This window comes from Bos taurus, chromosome 27 (assembly GCF_002263795.3).
Source record: "Bos taurus isolate L1 Dominette 01449 registration number 42190680 breed Hereford chromosome 27, ARS-UCD2.0, whole genome shotgun sequence".
NCBI lineage: Eukaryota > Metazoa > Chordata > Mammalia > Artiodactyla > Bovidae > Bos > Bos taurus.
In genome coordinates this window covers 1,225,237-1,247,787 of record NC_037354.1, presented here as the reverse complement: position 1 = coordinate 1,247,787, position 22,551 = coordinate 1,225,237, and the positions used below count along the sequence as shown (strand labels likewise).

Here is a 22,551-nt window from a genome sequence, read left to right as displayed (position 1 = left end):
GAGTGGGACACTGGGCTTCCCTGGTGGCCCAGGCGCTGGGAATCCGCCTGCCAGTGCAGGGACAGGGCTTGGTCCCGGGTCCGGGACCCCACACGCAGAGCAGTGAAGCCCACGTGCCACAGCTCCTGAGCCTGAGTGCCCTGGAGCTCATGGTCTGCAACAGGAGAAGCCACGGCGACGAGAAGCCTGACATGGCAACCAGAGAGGGCCTGTGTGCTGCGGCAAAGACCCCGTGCGGCCAAGAGAAACACACGGTTTATAAAAATGGAACGTTAGTGAACAGATGAAATATAAACAAAGTCCCAACGGAAACCAAGGAGCTGAAGAACACAATAACTGAACTGGAAACTCACCAGGGAGGTCCCAGTCACCTACAGGTTCAGTGTAAGGTGCGTCAGGTCCTCAGTCGAGTCCGACTCTTTGCAAGCCCCTGGACTGTAGCCCACCAGGCTCCTCTGTCCATGGGACTCTCCAGGCAAGAATATTGGAGTGGGTTACCTTTTCCTTCTTCAGGGGATCTTCCCGACCCAGGGATCGAACTCAGATCTCCCGCACGGCAGGCAGATTCTTTACCATCTGAGCCACATGGCAGGTGTACAGTGTAACCCCTGCCAAAACGCCAAGGGCATTTGTAACAACAATAAAAGTCTAAAGTTCACACGAAACCACAGAGGACCCCAAATACCCAAATCAACCTTCAAAGAAAAGAACAAGGCTGGAGACACCGCATCTTCTGACGAACATTACACCAAAAACAAAGGCAACGGAAACATAAACAACCGGGACGGCAAACTACAAAGCTTCTTCAAAGCAAAGGAAACAACAGAGGGAAAAGGCAACCTACAAAGTGGGAGAAAATATTTGCCAACCATATGTCTAATAAGAGATTAATCTTGAACATATGAACTCCAGGGATTCCCTGGTGGCTCAGTGGTAAAGAATGCCGCCTGCCACTGCAGGAGACACAGGCTTGACCCCTGATCCAGGAAGACCCCACGTGCTGCACAGCAATTATGCCCTTGAGCAACACCTACTGAGCCTACACTCTGGAGCCCAGGAGTCGCAGCTACCGAGCCCACGAGCCCCAGGGCCCACGAGCCGAAACAAGAGAAGCCTGCCACCGCAACTGGAGGGAAGACCCTGTTCTCTGCAACGAGAGGAAAGTCAGTGAGCAGCAACAAAGACCCAGCACAGCCAAAAATAAATAGATAAGTACATAAAATTGTTTTTTAAAACAGGACTACAACTCAACAGTAAAAAATAACAAAGACTCTGATTGAAACGTGGGCCAAGGACTTGAACGGTTTTCCAAAGATGACATACCAATGGCCCACAGACAGATGAAATGAAAACATGCTCCCTGTCACCAGTCATCAGGGAGAAACAAGACCGAAGGCAATGAGCCAACAGCCAAGAAATAAAGAAAGCATACACTGCTGAGGACATGGAGAACCTCGAATTCTGCGCTGCTGGTGGGAACAAAGAATGTGCAGCCACTGTGGGGAACAGCGCGGGGGGGTTTGTTTCTAAAACCGGAACTGCCTTAGGGCCCAGTAAAGGAACCGAAACCAGGATCTGGAAGGGCCTCAGCGCCCCTGAGTTCACCGCAGCGCGAGTCACAGTGACTGAGGCTGAAGCACCCCCGACCGCTCCCTGACGGACGGCGGGCGAGGAGAACGCGCTCACACTCGTAACGGGAAACCCTCCAGCCCGAGAAAAGGAGGGAGCTCTTCAGTGTGCGACAACACGGCCGGACCCGGAGGACGTTCACCCAGTGACACAAACCAGGACAGGAGAGACGGCACAAGTGCATGTGGACGAGGCATCCGGCAGCCCTAAGTCAAACGGTGGAGGGCGGCTGCCGGGGGTGGCAGGGAGGCAGCGGGGAGGTACCCATCAACAGGCAGCAGGCTTCAAATCAAACGGGACGAGTAAGCTCCAGAAACCTGCTGCACACGTGTCCTACGGCTGACAATGCTGTGCTGGCCACGAAGATGTGTGTAAAATAATGCAACGTGAAATAAAACCTTCAAGAGACACACAGAAAAAGCACATTTTCAAGGGCTTACGAATACTGTCTACTGAGACCTCCCTGGCGGTCCAGGTTAAAATTGCACTTTCCAAGGCAGGGGACACGGGTTTGATCCCACTCGCCAGGGGGCGTCTGCAACTAAACCCGTGAGCCGCAACTCCTGAGCCACAGCGCCACCATGAAGACGCGACACAGGAACCAAGTGAGCATCTACCGAAAGCCCTGTCCACCACGGCAGACACGACATCCAGCACGTCTTCTTTTGCCATGGCTGGAAGCCTGCTGAAAATTATTAAAATGCAATTCGATCAGAATGAGCTTCCTACTGCCTTTAAGCTCTAACCCAGCCTGGGGACAGCACAGGCCACAAGGGGCCAGCAGCAGGGGCGTCAGGGGTGAAGGGACTGCGGCCGGGCGCAGAGGCTATGGAGGAACAGACTGAGCAGGTGTGGGGGGCCTACCTTCAGCAGCATCCAGGAGATGCAGGTGAAGGGCGTGCTCATCTCCAGGAGCAGCGTGACCATGGGCAGGTAGTGGCCGGCTTGGAGGTTGACCGCAGACCCGAGAAACCCCAGGAAAGCGAAGAGGTGGTGCACAGCCAGGAAGCCGTCGAAGGTGTGGAAGAGCGCATTGGACACATGAAGGGCGAGGTTCTCGAAGAAGAAGAAGCCGGTCGCCGTGGTGATGTGGAACCAGCACCAGTCCTGCTGGCCGAGTGCCTTGTCAGCCTGGAGCACGGGGTCCAGCAGCAGCGCCCACAGCCCCGCCGCGGTGCCCTGGATGCCGAAGACTGCACGTGTGGCCGCCAGGTTCCAGAAGACCTGCTCGCGGGCCGCCAGCGAGCGGTAGGTGGCGTTCAGGGAGGAGGACAGCCGGTGGCAGACCACGAAGACGCCCAGGTAGAAGGCACAGCCGGCGGCCACCAGCACCCCGCGGACCCGCCCGGAGGTGTAGTCCAGGTCAAGGGCACCAGCGCCCAGGAGGCTCATGCTGCCCATGTCGTCTCAGCCAGGCCGGGGTCCACACGCTGCACCAGGGCCGCAGCCCCCGGACCCTCATGCGCCCGTCCTCACCCTGGGGAAGAACAGAGCCTGACCTTCTGCTGGCCGGACAGAGCGGCACGCAGGCCGCGCCCGCGCCAGGAAGACGGTCACAGCACGGGCAACAAGCCCCCACCTTGTGCTCCTGCATCTGGGTGACACACACACAGCAAGAAAGCTTCCACTGGAGGGAAAGACGCATAAGAGACAGTGACATGACAGACGGAGGGGGTGTGGACGGGGCAGGGAAAGACACTGGCCCGACTCATCTGTGTGTGCACGTCTCTGTGTGTATCTCTGTGTGTACATCTGTGTGTGCGTGTATCTCTGTGTGTAATCTGTATGTCTATCTATGTGTGTACATCTATGTGTGTGTATCTCTGATCCCTGTGCATATGTGTATGTGTGTACACATCTGTGTGTATCTCTGTGTGTGTACATCTGTGTGCATGTATCTCTCTGTATGTACATCTGTATGTGTATCTGTGTGTATACATCTGTGTGTGCATGTATCTCTCTGATCTCTGTGCATACGTGTATCTCTGTGTGTGTGTACATCTATGTGTGTACACATCTGTGTGTATCTGTGTACATCTATGTGTGCGTGTATCTGTGTACACCTGTGTGTACATCTATGTATGTACACATCTGTGTGTGTGTATATATCTATATTTCTGTCTACTGTGATGTTCTGACATCTGGACTCCCTAGACACCACCCTACTAGCCAAGGGCCCACCAGGAGCCGCCCATGACCTGTGCCAACCCCCCCGGCCAGGCCCAGCCTCTGCCACCTGCCCTATCCCCCGGGAGAGGACACCCCTCTGCCTGGATCACCCCGGCCGGGTGCCTGGCAGCTCAGAACACCCCTGTCGCCCAAAGCCCAGAGAAATCACTAGAACAGGCCAGTCTCGTGTTCACCCCACCCTGCCTGCCTTTCCCAGCAAACCCCAGGACAGGCCGTGGCCTCCATCCCACTCTGTCCTGCCCTCTGCCCTCTGAGCCCCGGGCCCCACCTCCAGGCCCTGTGAGCACCACGGGCTTTGTTGTCCTCCGTGGCCACACCTGCCTGACCCTCTCAGAACAGAGCCCGGAGCCATCTGGTCCCGCAGTGGTCAGCTTCCAGCCAAACAGGGTGAGGACCAGCTCCGACAGGAGTGGGCCGGGCAGATGGAAGGAAGCCTCACCGTCCAGAGCCAGGCTCCACACAGGGGCCGTGCGACCCTAAGCTCTGCTGAAAGGCAGCCCCTCCCGAGCCTTCATCCTGTCCGCCCCCTCCCTTCACACGTCCCCCTGGCACTGCACTCCGAGCCAGCACCTCACTTCATGGAGCTCTGTCTTGAAATGGGGGTTCCCCTTCCCCTGTGACCCTGAAAAGCTCTGACTAAACAACTCGAGCTCTCCAGGGGAGTGGCCTGTACAGAGGCCTCTTCTCCAAGGCTGGCGGACCCTGGGGCCCCGGGACTAAAGAACCAGGAACAGGGCGGTAGGTTCTGACCCCGGCTCCACAGTTTAGGAGAGGGAACCCAGGAGCCGGAGTCTGACTGCAGGATGGAGGTCGGCGGAGAGGAGGGCAGGAGCCGATGCGGGGCTGCTGGCTGGGGGTCTGCCCGGCTCATGGGACCGCGGATTCCCAGGAGCCAGGTGAGCCCAGGCCGCTCCACAGACCTCTGACCACCACGTCCAGGCCCTTAGAGCGGGGCCGGGGGCTCAGACCGCCTGAGGACTCACCTGTTCCTTTCAATCACGCAGGGCGCCCCGGGCACCTGCCCAGGGCCTGCCCTCACTGCCCTGAAGGGCCAGCTGCGGGCATGTCTGACATGCCCAGGTGCCCTAAGCAGGTACAGAACCACTGAACATGCCCAGTGCCCCCAGCTCTAGGGCCCTGCGACTCTGAGAAGCAGTGGTTTAGTGGCTTCCTTTTCCTAACCAAGTAAATGCAACTGAAAGCGTGTGAACGTCTCCTGTGTGCTGCAGGTGGTTTTAACTGTGAGCCAAGTTAAAAACCAAACCAAACCCAGTCATCCTGGAGAGAAAGCCCAGAACAAACCAGCACCCCCCATGCCACGTCCCCGCCTCTGACCTTCCTGCTGCCCACCAGGCGGCACACAGAGACGTGCGGTCCTGAGGGGCCAGGCAGAGGGCCCGGGAGGGTGGGAAGTGGAGACGTGAGGCCGCAGCAGAGTTGACCACCCACCTCTGAAGACACAGGAGAAGCCAGGGCAGAGGAGAGGGCGGCTCCCAGCACCCAGGAACCAGGGAAACCACTGGCCTCCAGAGTCACTGACAGGCAACCTCAGCCTGGTTCCGGGTCCTCACGCCTTCCAGGATCTGTGCTGCGGTCAAGGCAGACACTAAAGCTCCCAGGCCAGACAGAGCCGAGGTGGGACCCATCAGACACATGGACGCAACTCCCTCTGCAGACTTGGGAACTGACCCCAGGACTTCACCCCAGTACCCGACCTCAGTACTCCACCCCCAGTACTCCACTCCAGCACCCAACCTCAGGACTCCACCCCCAGTACTCCACTCCAGCACCCGACCTCAGGACTCCACCCCCAGTACCCAACCCCAGTACCTGACCTCAGTACTCCACCCCCAGTACCCAACCCCAGGACCCACCCCCAGTACCTTGCCTCAGTACTCCACCCCCAGTACCTGACCCCAGTACTCCACCCCCAATACTCCACCCAAGTATCTGACCCCCAGTACTTCACCCCAGGACCTGACCCCAGGACCCGGTCCCAGTACTCCAGCCCCAGTACCTGACCCCAGTACTCTACTCCCAGTACTCAACCCCAGTACTCCACCCCCAGGACCCAACCCCAGTACGTGGCCTCAGTACTCCACCCCCAGTACCTGATTCCAGTACCCCACCCCCAGTACTCCACCCAAGTACCCGACCCCCAGTACTCAACCCCAGTACTTCACCCCAGGACCTGGTCCCAGTACGCCACCCCCAGTACCCAACCCCAGGACCCACCCCCAGGACCTGGCCCCAGTACTCCACCCCCAGTACCTGACCCCAGTACTCTACTTCCAGTACTCAACTCCAGTACTCCACCCCCAGTACCCAGCCTCAGTACCTTGCCTTAGTACTCTACTCCCAGTACCTGACCCCAGTACTCCACTCCAGTACCTGACCCCTAGTACTCCACCCCTGGGACCCGACCCCAGTATGTAACCCCCAGGACTCGACCCCAGGACTCAACCCCTGGGAGCTGACCCCCATACTCCACCCCCAGGACCTGACCCCAGTACTCCACCCCAGTACCCAACCCCCGTACCCCACCCCCGGGACCCGACCCCCATACCCCATCCCCGGGACCCGACCCCAGTACCCCACCCCCGTACTCCACCCCCAGGACTCCACCCACAGGACTCAACCCCAGGACTGGACCCCCCGTACTCCACCCCCAGGACTCGATCCCAGTATACCCGCCCCACCCTGGTCATTGCTCAAGCCCTCCCTGAACACACCCTCCTGCAGAGCTGCCTGCTCAGAGCTTCTGGGCAGGTTGGGCAGGTCCAACCTGTCACCCTGGGCCTCAGGGATACACAGGTGAGGTGACCCATCTGAGCCATGAGGGGCAAGTCCAGGCCTTGGGTTGGAGGTAGTCTGCAGGAACCTAGTCAGCGGCCAGAGAGCCCGCAGAACCCTGAGGTGGCACTGCTGCCCCTTGGCAAGCAGCACCCCAGGGTGCAGCAGGGCCCTGCTCAGGAAGGCAGCACAGACCAGAGGGTGGCGGGCAGAGCTCCAGCGGCTCAGCGCCTGCCCCCCACCCCACCACACCCCTCACCTTCTAGGCAAGGGGACCCGGGGCCAGCTGGTCCCGTGGCAGCAGGCTGGCCTTACCTCAGAACCCAGCTCGAGGTCACTGTTGCTTCCCCCTGCACAGCCACACCCAGGAGCATGGTCCCCTGCTCTTTCAATCCTGGGGGGCTCTGGAGTCACCCCACTGCAGCCCCTGCTTCTGGGCAGCCAAGGCCCCACAGCTAAGGGGAAGGGGCTCCGGGGCTGGAAAGCCCGCCTCTGCACCACAGGCCTCCATTTACTTCGGGAAATCAATCTATGTACAAACTTCGTCTCTTTCACAAGATTCGGTGGTTTTGGCCGCTTCCCTGCACTGGACCAGGTGTCTTAGGAAACTGAAGAGAAGGGTTTCTGCTGCCCCATCCCGGGGACCGGGGTCTTGCCACCAGAGCAGGTGTGAGCTTCCACCGTTCTCTGGAGGCTACACTGATCCAAAACTTGGAAATATATCAGAAAGAGGGAAAAGCAGGCTTTCTTAAGGCACCCTCGGTCGCTTGCAGGCCTCTGAAGGTCACCTGACCTTCCAGGGCACACAGCAGGTCTGTTTGGCAGGGACTGCACTGTGAGGTCAGCCAGAGGCACCTATTAGGTGCGGCGTTCCTGGACTATCCCCCGCTCCAACCGCCGACCCGTAGTTGGTTCTGTCCTCTCTGACGGTCTTTCCTCAGTGAGTTAGTCCAACCTGATCTGTGCTCCCTGTTTGCTCAGGAATTACGCCTCTGTATTTTGAGAATTATACTTCAGCAGCTTTTAAACATTTTTTTTCCCAAAATTTAAAGACACGCTCAACATGGTAAAGCAATCTTACTTCAAAAAAAAAAAAAAAAGAATATCACTGATTTGAGAATGCAGAGCAGAGCTCGTGTGAAGACATGCAGGAAGATCCCACTGAGTTAAAGATGAGATGTGGCAGCAACTGATGGCTTGGAGAGAACCAGCCAAGTCTTTAAAAAACTGGTCAATTTCCATCTCACCTTGTGGAGCTCTCCTCTTTTACTTTTCAGTACTTTTCATCTCCTAAAAAAGCTCCTATTCCCTATTCCACCCACAAAATTGCATCTCTTTAATCTGCAGTGTGAAAGAGGTGTTCTCCAAGTTTTAAAGTGGTACAACCCATTTTACGTCAATATTTAACGCAGAATAAACTTAATTTTTGACATTCAAAAAGTAAGTAAAAAAACACTCTCAATGAACATAATTCAAAAAATATAAACAAGTCCTACAGCCAGCACGACCTGGTCTGGGCCGGCCTGCCAGTGTCCTCTCGGACCGCCCGCGGACTGCACCCCTCCCACCGCGGCCCGAGCCCCGCGCGGCTCACCTGCTGCCGGAGCGACCTGACCACTGCCCGGCCCACCTGCCGGACAGGACGACTGCCCCTCTGCATGCTCACCTGCGGACAGAGCGACCTGATCCTTGCAGGCCCATCTGCGTAAGGGGCGATTAGACCCCCGCGCGGCTCACCCGAGGACGGAGCGACCTGGTCACTGCCCAGCCCACCTGCGGACAGGACAACCTGACCCCCTGCGCGCTCACCTGAGGACGGGCGAGCCGGATCCCGCCCCCACAGTCCAGGCCTGGCCGTCAAGCACCGCTGACCGCACCTGGTGGGCGCGGGGATCCTCAGCGCGGGGCTGGGGCTCTCAGATCGTCGAGGAGACGCGGACCAGCAGGAGAACCCGGCCCCGCCCAGCGCCCACCCGAACACCGCTGTGTTGAGACCCTCGCGCCCGGCGCTGCGCATGCGCACCAGGGGGCGTGGCCTCCCAGCTATGGGCGATACCAAGGGTGCGCGCTGGGCGGGGGCGCGGGCCGTACCACCGCACGGAGGGGTGCGGGCCATACCACCGCGTGCAGGGGGCGCGGGCCGTACCACGAGCGTGGGGTGGGGCGGAGCTCTCTGGCCTCTAGGGAACCAGGCCGGGACGCGCCCTTCACGGCCCAGGTCTGTTCCTCCGACCGAGATGGACCAGGAAAGGGCCGCCGGTCCCGCACTCGCCGGGAACGCAGCCCGACCACGCCTCGGTTCCCCCGCCGCGCCCCGCGGAGACACCCGGCGGAGCCCCGGGCCCGCAGTGATCCCCCGGCAGAGGCCGCGGGCGCAGTTTCGCTTCCCCTCGGGCGGGCAGGTAACCAGCTCCCTACAGGCTGGCCCCGCGCGCGCCGGGGCAGCCGGCTCCGGGCGCCGGCCGGGCGCGCGTGCCCGGGGCGGGGACCGCACTGCTGCCCGGTGGCTCGTGGGGCCGTGAGGTCGGCGGGTGAACCCCCCCTCTCCGCCTCCTGGTCCCCGCCCAGCATGGGGGCCTCACCCCGGGAGCACGAGGCCGGGCTCTGGAGCTCCGGGACCACCTCCCGGCCTGGAGCCAGGCAGTCCTGCGCCCCGGATGGAGCAGCGGGGAGAGGCCGTGAGACCCCGCTGACCCGCGGCCCTGCTCACACCCGGCCGCCCGCGTGCTCCTGTGTCCCCAGCAGCGCCCTCCCCGCGGTCTCATCCCCGAGGCTACCTCCAGGGCACTTGTCACCGCTGGGCATCCTGTGCTCTCATGCGTTTGTCCTAGTTCCCTGTTGATTTTCTGACTGTGGTGTTAAGTAGCCCCTGGGCCCGTGCCCGGCACCTCCGCGGCGACCAGTGACCAGAGCGGGTGCGGCAGAAAGAGCCCGTGGGGTCCCATGGGAAGCGGCCTCTGCCCTCCAGCCCCACCTTGACCCGCTGCCTGAGGCGCCCGCAGTCACTTGACTGAGCTGCAGCAATGCCGCCCAGCCCGCAGACTCTGCAGTTTTCTTGCCCCTGTAACCCGTGAGGAGAACCACGGCCTCAGCCACCTCTCAGGACTTCTCTGAGGATGAAATAAGACATGGACATTATCAGCGCCCTTGAAAAGAAAGTATCGATTACTGTGTCCTTCCAGCACACTGGAGGTTTCCGCTCACACTCGGGCATGCCTCATTGTCTAGGTTGAACCCCGAGTCCTACCTGTCCTGTGGAAATAGATGTGAACCGCTGGGGGAGCCACCGCCTCCGCCTCCCGACCTCGGCCCTGGAGAGGCTCCGGAGCACGCGCTTAGTTCCGCGCGAGGCGGTGACCAGGCCGCCTTGCAGAAGAGGAGCTGGGGTCGGCGGCGCCAGGTGATGACTTGCTAGTCACACGGGCAGTAAATTCCTCAGTGCTTTCAAGGGTCTTGTCATCTGCTCTGCTATCTTTAAAGCACCCTGAAAAAACCAGTCATGTTTTCCGAAAATTACAGGTGTAACTAGTGATAAATAACCGGGGGAATTGAGGAAGCCAAGCCGGGGTGAGGGATCCCTCTCCCTGCTGTGTGATGTGTGGTGTGAGTGTGTGACCAAGCTAAGCCCTTTCTGTAAATGGTCGATTGAGGAAGCCAAGCCGGGGTGAGGGTAACTGACTGACTGGTCCCATTTCCCACAGGGCTCCGGGAGGCCGAGTTTGGGGGTCCAAGCTGTGAGAGTGTAGAGAAGAGGACGGAAAACACAACTTGTAGAGGAGGTGGCCAGGGTGGCATCTTTCTTTCTGATATAAGCAGTACACGCTCATTGTTTCATCAAGAAAAAGACAGGTTTTTAGAAGACATTAGCAAACGGGGCGGGGGGGAGCGGCTGTTGGGATTTCTCCTCTCTTCCTAAGAACCAAGGGAGGGAGGGAGGGATCTCCCCAGTTTTAAACCCGGGAGTCACTCTCCGGAGTGGAGTAACTCTGGAATGTTACACTGGAGAGTGGTACCCCCACAGCCTGCTGCCAGTCAACAGTTGAAAGCACTGGACCTGTGCTGGCCATCTGCGGATTACAGGTCAGAAACAAGCACAGACTCTGGATTCTGGCTATGCTGGCGATCGGGGTCCCCCCAGCTCGAGCCAGGCTGCCCTCCATCCTCAAGGCCCGACCTCGGGTCTGTCTTTGCACCTTTGGTTCAGCTTTAGCACAAATCCCCCACGCTGGATATCTGATCAGATTCCTCAGCCCCACCTCCCCGTTATCACCTGGGCCTCCCTGTTAAGTGTCCAGTGAGAATGCCCTGACCTTGATGCTTCCTGCCGGGAACATCCGGTCCCCCAGCCCCCCAGACACACCCTGCTCCTTGGCTGTGACCCTACTTGTCCCTGTTGTATTTGAAGGTGAGCCCAGTCTCCTCCCCACTGCCCCCACCACGCAGGTCCCCACACGGGTCTCGTGGTGCCTTGAACTGGAGCTGCTCACTGTTTCAGCAACTAGTCTTGACAGGGTCAGAGTGAAGGGTCAAAGTGGGCGAGTAAATAATTCATCCCACTCGGGGGCTGTGAGTAGAACAATACGGGAGACCCCTGTAGATCTCTCTCATGAGAGAGACTCGCATGATCTCTCAAGAGAGCAGGCTTGCTGAGCAACAGAACTGCACGAGACATGCCCCCAACGACAAAACAGCGGTGACGTGAGACCCACATCCTGCTCGTGAGCTCAGTAAGTTAGGGATCCCCAGAACGTGCTCTCTGCACACACAAAAAAGCAGTAATTTGTGGACCTTGCTTAACCAGGTAGAGTCAAGAAGACTCCCTTGCTCAGCCTGGAGGAGGAGCTGATGATGGAAGCATGACCTCTACTCAAGAAAGACAAAGAAGTTCTCCTCCCCTCCCCACTTTTCCTCTGATTGTAAAACTGTAGCCAGTGCGTTCTCAGGGCATCTTCTATTCTAATAAAGCACCTCTTACCTACCACCTTGCCTCTCACCCCATTCTTTGTGCTCCGAAACATAAAGGACTGTGTACAGGAGCTCTTTGAAGCCCCCAAAACAGCACCCACTTGGTTTCAGTCTCATGAATACTGCTGCTGCTGCTAAGTCACTTCAGTCATGTCCGACTCTGTGTCATCCCACAGACGGCAGCCACCAGGCTCCCCCTTCCCTGGGATTCTCCAGGCAAGAACACTGGAGTGGGTTGCCATTTACTAGTTCCTTAACAACTGTGGCAAAACAAACACTTCCTGGAAACAAAAGACATTTATAACAGAAAAATGTACCTTCCTAGAGTCATTCCTGCTCCTGTTGAGTATTCATTATGTCCATTTCTTTCTCTGCAAAGCATAGTTTTGAACCACCAACCACGGTGCCTATGGCTTGGATCCAAGAGTCTGAAAACACGCTAAAGGCTCAGGCTGGGGTCTCAACTCTCTCTCGCCAGTTTTACTCCTACTGCTCTGGGACCTCGGAAGCCTTGATTAACCTCTGAGCCACAGACAGGAGAAGATGAGATTGGTCTAGTCTCTTCCAGGGACTTCCCTGGTGGTCCCGAGGCTAAGACGCGGTGCCCAACACAGGGGCCCGGGTTCCATCCATCCCTGGTCCGGGAACTAGACCCCACATGCTGCAACTACGAGTCTGCGTGCTGCAGCTAAAACCCGACACAGCCAAATCAGTAAAATAAAAATAAATATTAAAAGAAAAGTCTCTTTGGGCATCCAGGCTTCTCCTCCTTGAGTGTCAGCTAAGCCGGTTTGCCTCTGGTGCAAATAACGAGCTGGAAGCTAATGGCTGTCATTATCGTGGGTTACAAAGAATCCTTAAGTCTCCCCTGGCCAAACACATCACTGTAACAACGAAACCTCCTCGAGAAAACTGCTGGTTCTAGCGCTGCAGAGTCAGGCTGCTTCCGGGGCCAACTGAAGTACACCCTCAGCTGGAACACCCCCCCTCAGGGCCAAGTCTGGACAGTCTTGGTTGTCACGGCGTGGGGGAGGGTGCCCTGGATGCTGTACTCCCCGGAAGATGAAGCACAAGAAACATCAGCCCTGTGGGGGCCGGGGGTGGAGATGCCCTAATTACAAACAGAAACCCTGTGAGAGACGCCCCCCAACCAGTCGGTCCAGTTCCACCTCTCGGGTTGGTCCCAGATGGAAATCAGGTGACCTGGAGGGTCAAGCGCAACTGTGAGAAATGCTCGATTCATACCACAGAGAGATTTAATGACCTTGATCTCTCACCTCGGTTATTATTTTACAGACAAATTTACAGACTCAAAATTTGCCGTCCATCCCCCGCCAAACAGAGCACAAGGTGATACACATATCAAATACACAGGCACGTAAAGAAAACGGGATTGAGTGTTCCCAATGTCAGGTAGAATACTGTAAGCAGGCAAATCCCAAAAGTAACACACTGAGACAGGACATGCAAAATCGCCAAACAGCAAAAACCTACCCGAGAGTTTTCAGTTTTTTTCCCCTGGGAACTGCAGCGTTGGGCGCAGAGACAAGGATGTGAGACTGGGGTCAGCTGAGCAGAAACCACAGCCGCAATTAGCAGACAGACTCCCTACTCGCAGGCCTTTCTCTTTTTACAGTCACCGAGCCAGAGGAGCCATCAACGAGCTGTCCCGCTCACCAGGGCCTGAGGGCCCCGGATGGCCCGACCACCACTATCCTCTGACAAAGTCCTCTGCTCAGTGAGACCAGGGCAGAGTGACTCTGGTTCTCCATAATTACTTGGTAGGCGTGGGGAGTGTCACAGGCAAGGTCTGAGTCACTCTGGACGAAAGTCACCCAGCGCGAGGGCCACAGGACGCCCATGCGCCACTCGGGCCATGGTCATGCCCGGCGGGGGTGGGGTGGCCTGGCTCCGCGGCCAAACCTGTTTAGTGTGAGTCGTTCCAGGATAAAAAACAAGCAGCAGGATGGAGGACGAAGCCTCTAGAGGGTCCGAGATGGGCTGCTTCCGCCTTCACTAGGGAAGACTCACCAGGTTGGGGTGAAATGACACACGCTGACCTCAGAGTCACGGTTCCCAAACAAGACTGCAGACAGGGCTTCCCTCTTGACTCAGTGGATGAGAATCCGCCTGCCAACTCGGGGATACAGGTTCTATCCCTGATCCAGGAAGATCCCAGATGCCACGGAGCAATAAAGCCCACGCACACCAAGCCCTGGGTCTGCGCCCAGCAACCAGAGAAGCCACGGCAACAAGAAGCCCGCCCAGTGCTACTGGAGAGCAGCCCCCACTCTCCACAACCAGAGAAAAGCCTACACAGTGAAAAAGAGGCAGCCAAAAATAAACAAAAATTTTTAAAAAGAATAAAATAAACTAAAAAAACTCTAAAATCTGCAGACAGGGTAGCTTTATGTCTGGACGCTGGTCTTCTGTTCTTTTCTACCAATAAATATTAACCATGAAAATCAATGAGCTCCCAACCTCAAAGCACCTGGGAGCAACCTTCCTGTTAGTACACAATTCACTTAAGAAAAAGGGGCTTTCCTGATAGCTCAGCTGGTAAAGAATCCGCCTGCAGTGTAGGAGACCCCAGTTCGATTCCTGGGTCGGGAAGATCCCCTGGGGAAGGGAAAGGCTACTCACTCCAGTGTTCTGGCCTGGAGGATTCCAAGGAATAGTTCATGGGGTGGCAAAGAGTCGAACACGACTGAGTGATTTTCACTTTCACTTAAGAAAATAACAGGACGGTCTGAACTTGTGTTTACAAGCATCAAGAGAAGACATAGGGCCTAAGCTTAGGACAGTCACTGTATCATACAAAGCAAGAACACCCATACAGATAATGCTTTTCATCAAGTTTGTTTCATAAACATTTTTAAACTTATTTATTTCTTTATGGCTTCATTGCCGTGTGGGCTTTTTCTAGCTGCAGTGTAAAGCCTGCTCACTGCGGTGGCTTCTCTTTTGCAGAGCGCGGGCTCTAGACGCTCAGGCTTCAGTAGTTGTGGTGCATGGGCTTAGCTGCTCTGTGGCATGTGAAATCTTCCTTTGCCAGGGATCGAAGCCATGTCCCCTGCATTAACAGGTGGATTCTGAACCACTGGACCACCAGGGAAGTCCAAGCATTTTTTTAGGATGTGCTCCAAGTGAACAAGTAACCACGGCCGTTTCAGTTAACCATGGTCCATTCTGAAGGGAGAAGAGATACTGCGATAAAACAGAATGTATTCGGGACTTCCCTTGTGATCCAGTGGTTAAGATATGCCTTGCAATGCAGAGGACGTGAGTTCAATCCCTGGTTGGGGAAGTAAGATCCTACATGCCACAGGGCAAGGAAGCCCACGTACTACAAGGAACAACAAAAGAGCCCATGTGCTGCAAGTAAGACCCTACACGGCCAAATAAATAAAATTAAAAAAACAAACAAAAAACAATGTATTCTCGGTTGAGAAAGTAAGTCTTGGTTTAAAGCTATGTTTGTGTGTTAAGGATGTTTTTTATTTTCTGTATTTATAACGCTTTGATACCTTGGGGTATGTCTGACCCGGAAGGACCGCCCCTCCCAGACTGAGGAGACCACGTATAAACTACACAGCACCCCCACCCGCTCCATCCGGCTCTCCCATGACACTAGCTTCCCAGACAGGCGCCCTAATCAGCCAGGACAGACGTGTCAGACGGCGGGGGCCCCTGCCCAGAGCCCAGATCCAGCTGAAGTGGTTCAGACTCAGCAATCCCTAACCGGGCCAGCCCACTGCCCGCCCCGCCTTTCCCAGGAGGACCACCATAAAGGTCCCCATTCCTTCTGTCTCCCCGCGTGACCCCGTGGGGGGCCCACCTCCTGTCTGTGGGCTGTGCGAACACAGCTGTCCTCCGCCACCACAGCACCTCCCGGGCTGCCTGTCTGACCTCCATAGAACAATCCCAGGGCACATTTGAGGCAGTTTGCCAGAGTTCACACCTACATTTTCAGGTGGACGCTCAGTTCTTTCAACCCTGTGAAAAACTAACAACAAAAAGACCCAAGAGCGAAACAAAGCCAACGAGAGCAAGAACGCTTTGAACTTTCTGCTGAATTTAAGGCATGGGGCGAGGTTTAGTCTCTGTCTCTACTTCTTTAAAACGCAGCTAGTGATTTATTAAAAAAATAAATAAATAAATAAAACGCAGCTAGTAATTGTCCCTGCCACCCAGACCTGCAGGCGGCTGCACCAGCGTGGCTCTCCTGGGTCGGGGTCATTTAAGTCCCCCCTGGCCGGTTGGTAAAGAACTGGCTCCTGAGCTGCCCCCAGCAGTCCTGTGTCTAGGGCCTGAAGTGCTGACCTGCTCGCTGGACACCTGGGTGTCCAAGGCCCGGGGGGATGGTCACAGGGCCCAGGGGGATGGTCAAGGTCATCTCCTCAGTGACCGAGGCCCTCAGACCAGCAGTGGCCAGTCCACGCTGGGAAGTGTGGCTATTCTTACTCTTATTCTCCTTCGCGGATGCTTGGGTACCCAGTCTTGTTTGTACTATGCTAAGAGCCGAGGCTGAAGGTTACTGTTGAAGTAATTAAGTTCTTAAGTGAAGTGCATAATTAAAAATTAATTGAAAAGAGGAACAAATAAGGTCTGCGGAGCTTCTGTCCTCACGTCTCCCGCTGAAACACGACTTGTAAATTCAAGTCAAGCCACCTCGACATTCTTGCTGGGAATTAAAGCCCATGAGCCACTGAGACAAGGGGTCATCGCTGAGCAGGCGCTGCTCGGACACCAACACCATTGTCTCAAACACAGGCTTCCACTTAGCTTCCGAACGACCACTGTGGCAACAGATGCTAACTTACCAAAGGCAACCAGCAGGAAGCAGGGGTGGACTCGGGGGCACCCGAGGCTGGGCTGGAATTGGGGTGCAGCTGGGAAAGTGGGGCGACATGAGGACTCAGGGCGCCTCTGGGGACCTGACGGGTCGGGGAAGGCAGGGGCTGCCTGGATGAATCCCAGAGAGAGACTTCTGTTTAGGCCAGCCTGAGCTCAGCCATGGGAGGCACGGTTTAAACTGTGACCTCTGTACAGAAGTTTGCACAGTCTTGTCTGTTATTTTGTCAAAAACGAGGCTGAAGCATCTCGGGGCCTGAGCACGGCCGCTGTGCGGGATGTGAGGGCAGGTGCAGGGCCGGCCCCGGGCACAGGGGTGCGTTGTGGGGGTTTCCGTGTGAGCCCAGCGGCCCTGGAACCCACGTCGCAGAGCCTCACTCCCTGTCCTCTGTGTTCAGCAAGGCCGTCTCTGGGGTGGGATGAGCAGTGACGATGCGGCATCTCTGCTCCATCCCAGGAGCTCCTGGTCCAGGAGGATGTGGAGTCCTGCCCCAAGGCCACAGGTGCGCCTGGCACCAGCCACAGAAACAGAACCCAGAGCCAAGGTCACCTCCCAAGCTGACAAAGCCCCTTTGTAATTGTTGTCAAAAGCACCCTAATCATTGCTAACAAACTTCCTGACTCCCAATTACGCAAAGATGCCCACTCTAGAAAACATCCCACAGTGCCCCAGCCAATCACCTAAGGCCAGCCTTCCAGCCTTATTTTGTCTTAAGGCTACAAAACTAACTATTAAGCTAAGAAAACTGTCAGCTCTCCCTGGTCTGTCAGGAGGTTGGCCCACTGCACTCGCAGAGTCCACTTTATCTGCCCTTTGCTCTTACTAAACTCACTCCCTTCTGAAATGCTCTGTCTAGAAATTCTTTTCCAACCCACACTCTGGCTGTCTCAACAGAGAAGACGACACACCTCAGCCGGTTCGTCCCGTAAACAACCTGCTCCAGAGGGCGGGCGCGTGCCCAGCTCACACGTGGAGCCTAACCCTGGGTGGGGGTAGGTGCTGGGAGGGCCTTGGGGGGAGGTCACAAGGGTGGAACTTCCGGATGGCATCCAGGCTGTGATGCCAGGTGAGGACACAGGGAAAAGATGCCACCGATGGAGCTGGGGGGAATCCGTCTGTCCTCAGCAGACACGGAGCTGGTCATCCAGTCTGCAGAGTGTGAGAAATAAACATCGGGGGATTAAGCCCCCAGCCCCTGGGAGTCTGCTGCAACCGCTGGAGCTGGGGCAAGGGTGCAGCCACTGTGTGCCCATGACTACACCTCTGTCTGCAGCTGTGACTCTACTCAGAATGTGTACATATGGTTGTATATGTGGAAGCAGCACAGAGAAACTGTGTCTGCTCCACTGACAGGTGCCTGCTGGGACACCAGCATGCGCTCGCCTGCCTGACTCACGACTTGGTCCCTCTCGATTTGGGGTCACGTCAGCGTCCTGGGGCCTCTGTAACCCAGCACAACATCTCGGGCAGCCTAGAGCAACAGGGGCTTGTTTTCTCACAGATCTGGAGACCCAGCCCCCTGGGAAGCCCCCTGGGAAGGCTTGGGCGGGTCTGCTCCCGGCTTCCCTCTGGTGGTGGCAGCGGCCCCTGGTCCCCACCAGCATGTCCCCTGCGTCCCCCCTCCCCCTGCACTGGGCCCAGACCCCCCTTTCCATAAGGGCGCCCATCACAGTCCATTAGGACCCCCCCTCCCCAGACTTCATTTTAACCTGATGACCACTATAAAGACCCTGTTTTGAAATCAGGTCACATTCTGAGGGGCTGGGGTTAGGACCCACCGTGTCTATTTGGGGATGGGCAATCCAACCTGAAACGGGACCCTTCTCTGAAACACACGAATCCCACCTCATCCAGGTCTCATCTCTCAAGGCCTTGTTCCACTCACCTGTCTCAGAGAAAAGGCAACAGAGGAACGGGCTTTGCTTTTCTTTCTTGAGAACAAAGCAGATGGAGAGAAGAGAGCAGGCCTGATTGCTTTCACTAGCTTTCACTAGTGAAAAGCTTTCACTAGCTTTCTCTTTGTTCCTAACCTGTAGACTGTAACTAAGTTTGCTTTTTTGCCCCCTAACTCTGCATACGCACCTATGAGGCTTCGCCTCTGTGCTGATGACATCCCATATCTGGTGCTCACCTTTCAGGCTCTCCACACAGACCACCCCTTGTAGTCCTTTTTGCATTACAGAAAGCAGGCCTCAGGGCAGTAACACAAGAGACAGTGGAGCCAATTACTGGGCTAAGGAAGCCAAGACACCCCCAGCACCTGTGGTGAGTCCTGGAGCTGCGCCTTGACCTCTGACCCCCGCCTAAGGGGACTATGGTTCAGTTTAGGGGTCTTCTTGAAAAAGGAGATCCTGATGGAAAGTATTGCTTTGGGGCAGGTCGGGTGGGACTTGGAAGTCATGTTTGGGCGAGTCTCCACCATACGGTGGAACTACCTGGAAGCAGCTGGAAACTAACATTCAAGGGCTCATAAAAATAATGACATTGCTTTGGGCTTAATTTGTAACTCAGAGAAAAGGTCTTTGCTAAATGCCTCATACAAACTTTTGACGATATGATAAACTGTAAAATCATAAAACATAAAACTCATAAAATAAATTTCAGTCTAATTAGAAATCTTGTCACTGATAAAATCTTTCAGGTGACAGACCAGTTCTTTGGGGAACTACAAACAACTTTCTCTTGGAAATCTTAAAACCAAAATATAAATACAGGCCACAAGGATCTGAGACTGAGCCTGATTAACTCAATCAGACAAGACCTAAAACCAAGGGGAAAAAAAAGTGACAAGTATAAAATTCAAACCGCTGGAATTGCTCCCTCAGGCAAACCTGTTGTGGTCTGGGCGCAGGTTGGAAAAGAATTTCCAGACATGAGACAGAATAAGAAGGGAGTCAAGTTTTAGAGTGGGAGACCCTGTTGGAACAGTGGGCCAGCTCAAGGGAGAACCGACGTCGATCGGGGTCCTTAGTCCGCTTCTATAGCCAGGGTACAAGGAGTGGGACAGGGGCCTCGCAGGTCGTTTGCTGATTGGATGAGGCACGTAGACTGGGTGGGGAAGAGTAAGGCAAATGCCTTCTCCCTGTGGGGTAGGAGGGGAGACAGGTTCCGCAGGTCAGGAGGCCCTGAGATCCAATAACAGTTACAGCATGGGGGAGGGAGGGAAAACAGGGTCTGGTCTTTCCAGTCCCGCTTCCAAGACCCTCCTTGGTTTCATCTGCTCTTTCCTCCTTGGGTCACCACGAAACCTTTAAAAAGATAATAAGCCTCAGTCATCTGAACAAGCAATATTAATGTATTTCAACCGTTCTTTGTAAACTAGTAAACTTATAATGCAATATCTGGTTCATAACTAAGTCTTTATTTTTAAAGTAAAGCCCTGAGATCTCTAGTTTTGCCTGCTTGTGGATACAGCATACATATGAGAGATCTCTACCTTTGGAAAGCATTATCAAAATTAAATGCATAAAAAACTCTATTAAATTGAGAAGTGATCGCTTACAAATTAAATATAAATAAACCGGCGTAAATGGCTGATTCCAGATTCACAGGAACTAGAAAATATTCCATATAAAGTTGATACCTGGTATTAAAGTTTACTGATCTAATTGACATATGGTTAAGAGTCACAAAATTAAGTATAATATTTTATAGTACCTAGCTTTAATAAATATTTTATTTGTTATAAGGAAAATAACTTCATATAATAAAACTTTAAATGTAAATGAGATAAGAGCTTTGGAATAAACTCTTTAAAATAATATTTTTGAAATGTCTACTTAAAATGATCTGGTTGCAGGGAGAAAGCCAATTCTGACTCCATGTTGGAAACTGTTTCATTGACTTTCTTTTTTGTTGCTTTTACTACTATAATCATACTCAATGGCTTCCCAGAGGACCCTGCCCCTCTGCTTGACTGTAAACTAAAGCGCCTTTGTTCAGAGAGTTTGTCCCTGCCCACCTGTGAACAGAAGAGATTAACACCCCCCTTCTGAAGGCTGGCCATTCCTTTGGGGATGTTTCACAAGCCTGAAGACCCTTTCACTTTCCCCTGCCTCTCCCTCTCTAGTTTGCCCTTTGACTTTAGTTCCTTATTGCTTCTTTCTCTCTGGTCTATAAAAGAAACTGGCATCCAGACCACAGTAAGAAGGTTATTTTGAGGCACCAGCCTGCCATCTTCTCAGTCGGCCAGCTCCCCAGTTAGAGTCTCTTCCTTGCCTCAACACCTCGTCTCTCGGATTCATTGACCTGACCTGCAGCAAGCAGAAGGAGCTTGGACTCGGTAACAATCTTTCCAGGTATTTGGTAACTTAAAGTTATAAAGTTGTATTAATTTAAATTAAATGATAAAAGTTTATTAAATAGCTAAAAAACACTGAGACATCAATTACTGAATTAAAAAAAACTAAAGGTATTTGTCATTGTTGTTCAGTCGTGTGTGACTCTTTGCAACCCCGTGGACTGCAGCACCCAGGCCTCCCTGTCCTTCAACAACTCCCGGAGCTTGCTCAAACTCATGTCCATTTAGTCGGTGATGCCATCCAACCATCTCATCCTCTGTCGTCCCCTTCTCCTGCCTTCAATCTTTCCCAGCATCAGGGTCTTTTCTAATGAGTTGGCTCTTCACATCAGATGGCCAGAGTATTGGAGCTTCAGCTTCAGCATCAGTCCTTCCAATGTATATGCAGGACTGATTTCCTTTAGGATGGACTGGCTGGATCTCCTTGCAGTCCAAGGGACTCTCAAGAGTCTTCTCCAACACCACAGTTCAAAAGCATCAATTCTTTAGCACTCAGTGTTCTTTATGGCTCAACTCTCACATCCATACATGACCACTGGAAAAACCATAGATTTGACTATACGGACCTTTCTCAGCATAGTGATGTCTCTGCTTTTTAATACGCTATCTAGGTTTGTGATAGGGCTTCCCTCATAGCTCAGTCAGTAAAGAATCTGCCTGAAATGCAGGAGACCTGGGTTCGATTCCTGGGTTGGGAAGATCCCCTGGAGTAGGAAATGGCAATCCACTCCAGTATTCTTGCCTGGAGAATCCCGTGGACAGAGGAGCCTGGCGGGCTACAGTCCATGGGGTCGCAGGAGTCAGACACGACTGAGCGACTTAACTACTACTGCTAGGTTTGTCATAGCTTTATAAAGGTATGTTAAAATATTAACAAAAATGTATTTAGAAATATTAAAGGTAGTATAAAAACTATAAACATATTTCAAAATACTAACAAAAATGTTTGCTGTCACCCTGAGACGTTCACTATAAAAAACCAAATATTTTTGGAAATTATCACTAGTGTTCATGCTCACCTGTCCATAAAATGCCAATATAAAAGACAGTTCATAATTGCTTATTTCTTAGTTTTTACTAAAAATTAAAGTGTTCAGTAATTAAGGATCCTAATTTAAACATGCAATTAAAGCAAATGAAATAACAAACATTTCAGTATACGGTAAGAAAGTAAAATATATGATTTTAGTAAAAAACGACATGAGGAATGGAATTACATTTTATTGAGGAAAAATAAGACTGTGAGCTTCTTGGTTTTATTTAGATGGGAAATGAGAGGCTGATCTGGATACAGAAACTGATGAGAGACTGCGGAAAAAGCTTTATGTATAATCAGGATTAACTAAGTTTAGATTTTGTTCAGTAAGCTCCTGCAAGACTAGAATTAGTTTCTTTCTGTGTTGGAAGTGCTCCTTTTTGATAACAGATCATGTGAGTTCCTGTGCCCTTAAGTGATCCGAGCTTGTTTTCTTTGTCTTGTGACTTTGGTTAAATAAGTGTTGTTTCAATGCCCTATGATCCTGTATTGTTCCAAAACCTTTTTGACGTTTCTAACAAACTTCCCAAATACCAAAATCTAACTAAAGCTCTTTTAGCCTCCACCTGACTCTGGGATGGATGCATTAAAAAAAACCTCTCTGAGACATCTCAGAGAGGAATGTCCAACTGTACATTCGGTATTTTTAATTCAGAAACTGTCAGACAACTTGAGGTAAACTATAAACTATAGTGTATGGATAAATTTCATTAATATAGATATTTCAGAATTTATATGTAGTCTCTAACATCTGATACGTCCTGATAAAATGTTATCAATCAT

The 22,551-nt window shown here is 53.7% G+C and overlaps 2 protein-coding genes across 13 annotated transcripts in view; one reads left to right on the top strand and one right to left on the bottom strand.

Annotated features, from left to right (window-relative positions):
• CLN8 (CLN8 transmembrane ER and ERGIC protein) overlaps positions 1-22,551 on the bottom strand; it is a 67,041-nt gene that overhangs the window by 15,001 nt on the left and 29,489 nt on the right. The window contains 3 exon segments of one of the 6 annotated variants that reach the window (NM_001075941.2): positions 2,494-3,106; positions 8,207-8,278; positions 8,422-8,645. In NM_001075941.2, the coding sequence (NP_001069409.2) occupies positions 2,494-3,030 (537 nt within the window). In that variant the 5' untranslated portion in view covers positions 3,031-3,106; positions 8,207-8,278; positions 8,422-8,645. 6 annotated transcript variants of the gene reach the window in all.
• Positions 8,628-11,593, top strand: LOC100335608 (uncharacterized). 7 transcript variants are annotated; one of them, XR_009493086.1, is made up of 4 exons: positions 8,628-8,830; positions 9,841-10,012; positions 10,314-10,461; positions 11,414-11,593. XR_009493086.1 is itself a non-coding variant. In XM_059882316.1 (4 exons), the coding sequence occupies exons 1-3, from the start codon at positions 8,628-8,630 to the stop codon at positions 10,356-10,358; spliced, it is 420 nt and encodes a 139-aa protein (XP_059738299.1). In that variant the 3' UTR covers positions 10,359-10,391; positions 11,414-11,593. The 7 variants fall into 7 exon arrangements, 2 of the variants coding, with proteins under 2 accessions (XP_059738299.1, XP_059738298.1); XM_059882316.1 differs by having other exon boundaries at positions 10,314-10,391; XR_009493087.1 differs by having other exon boundaries at positions 8,788-9,014.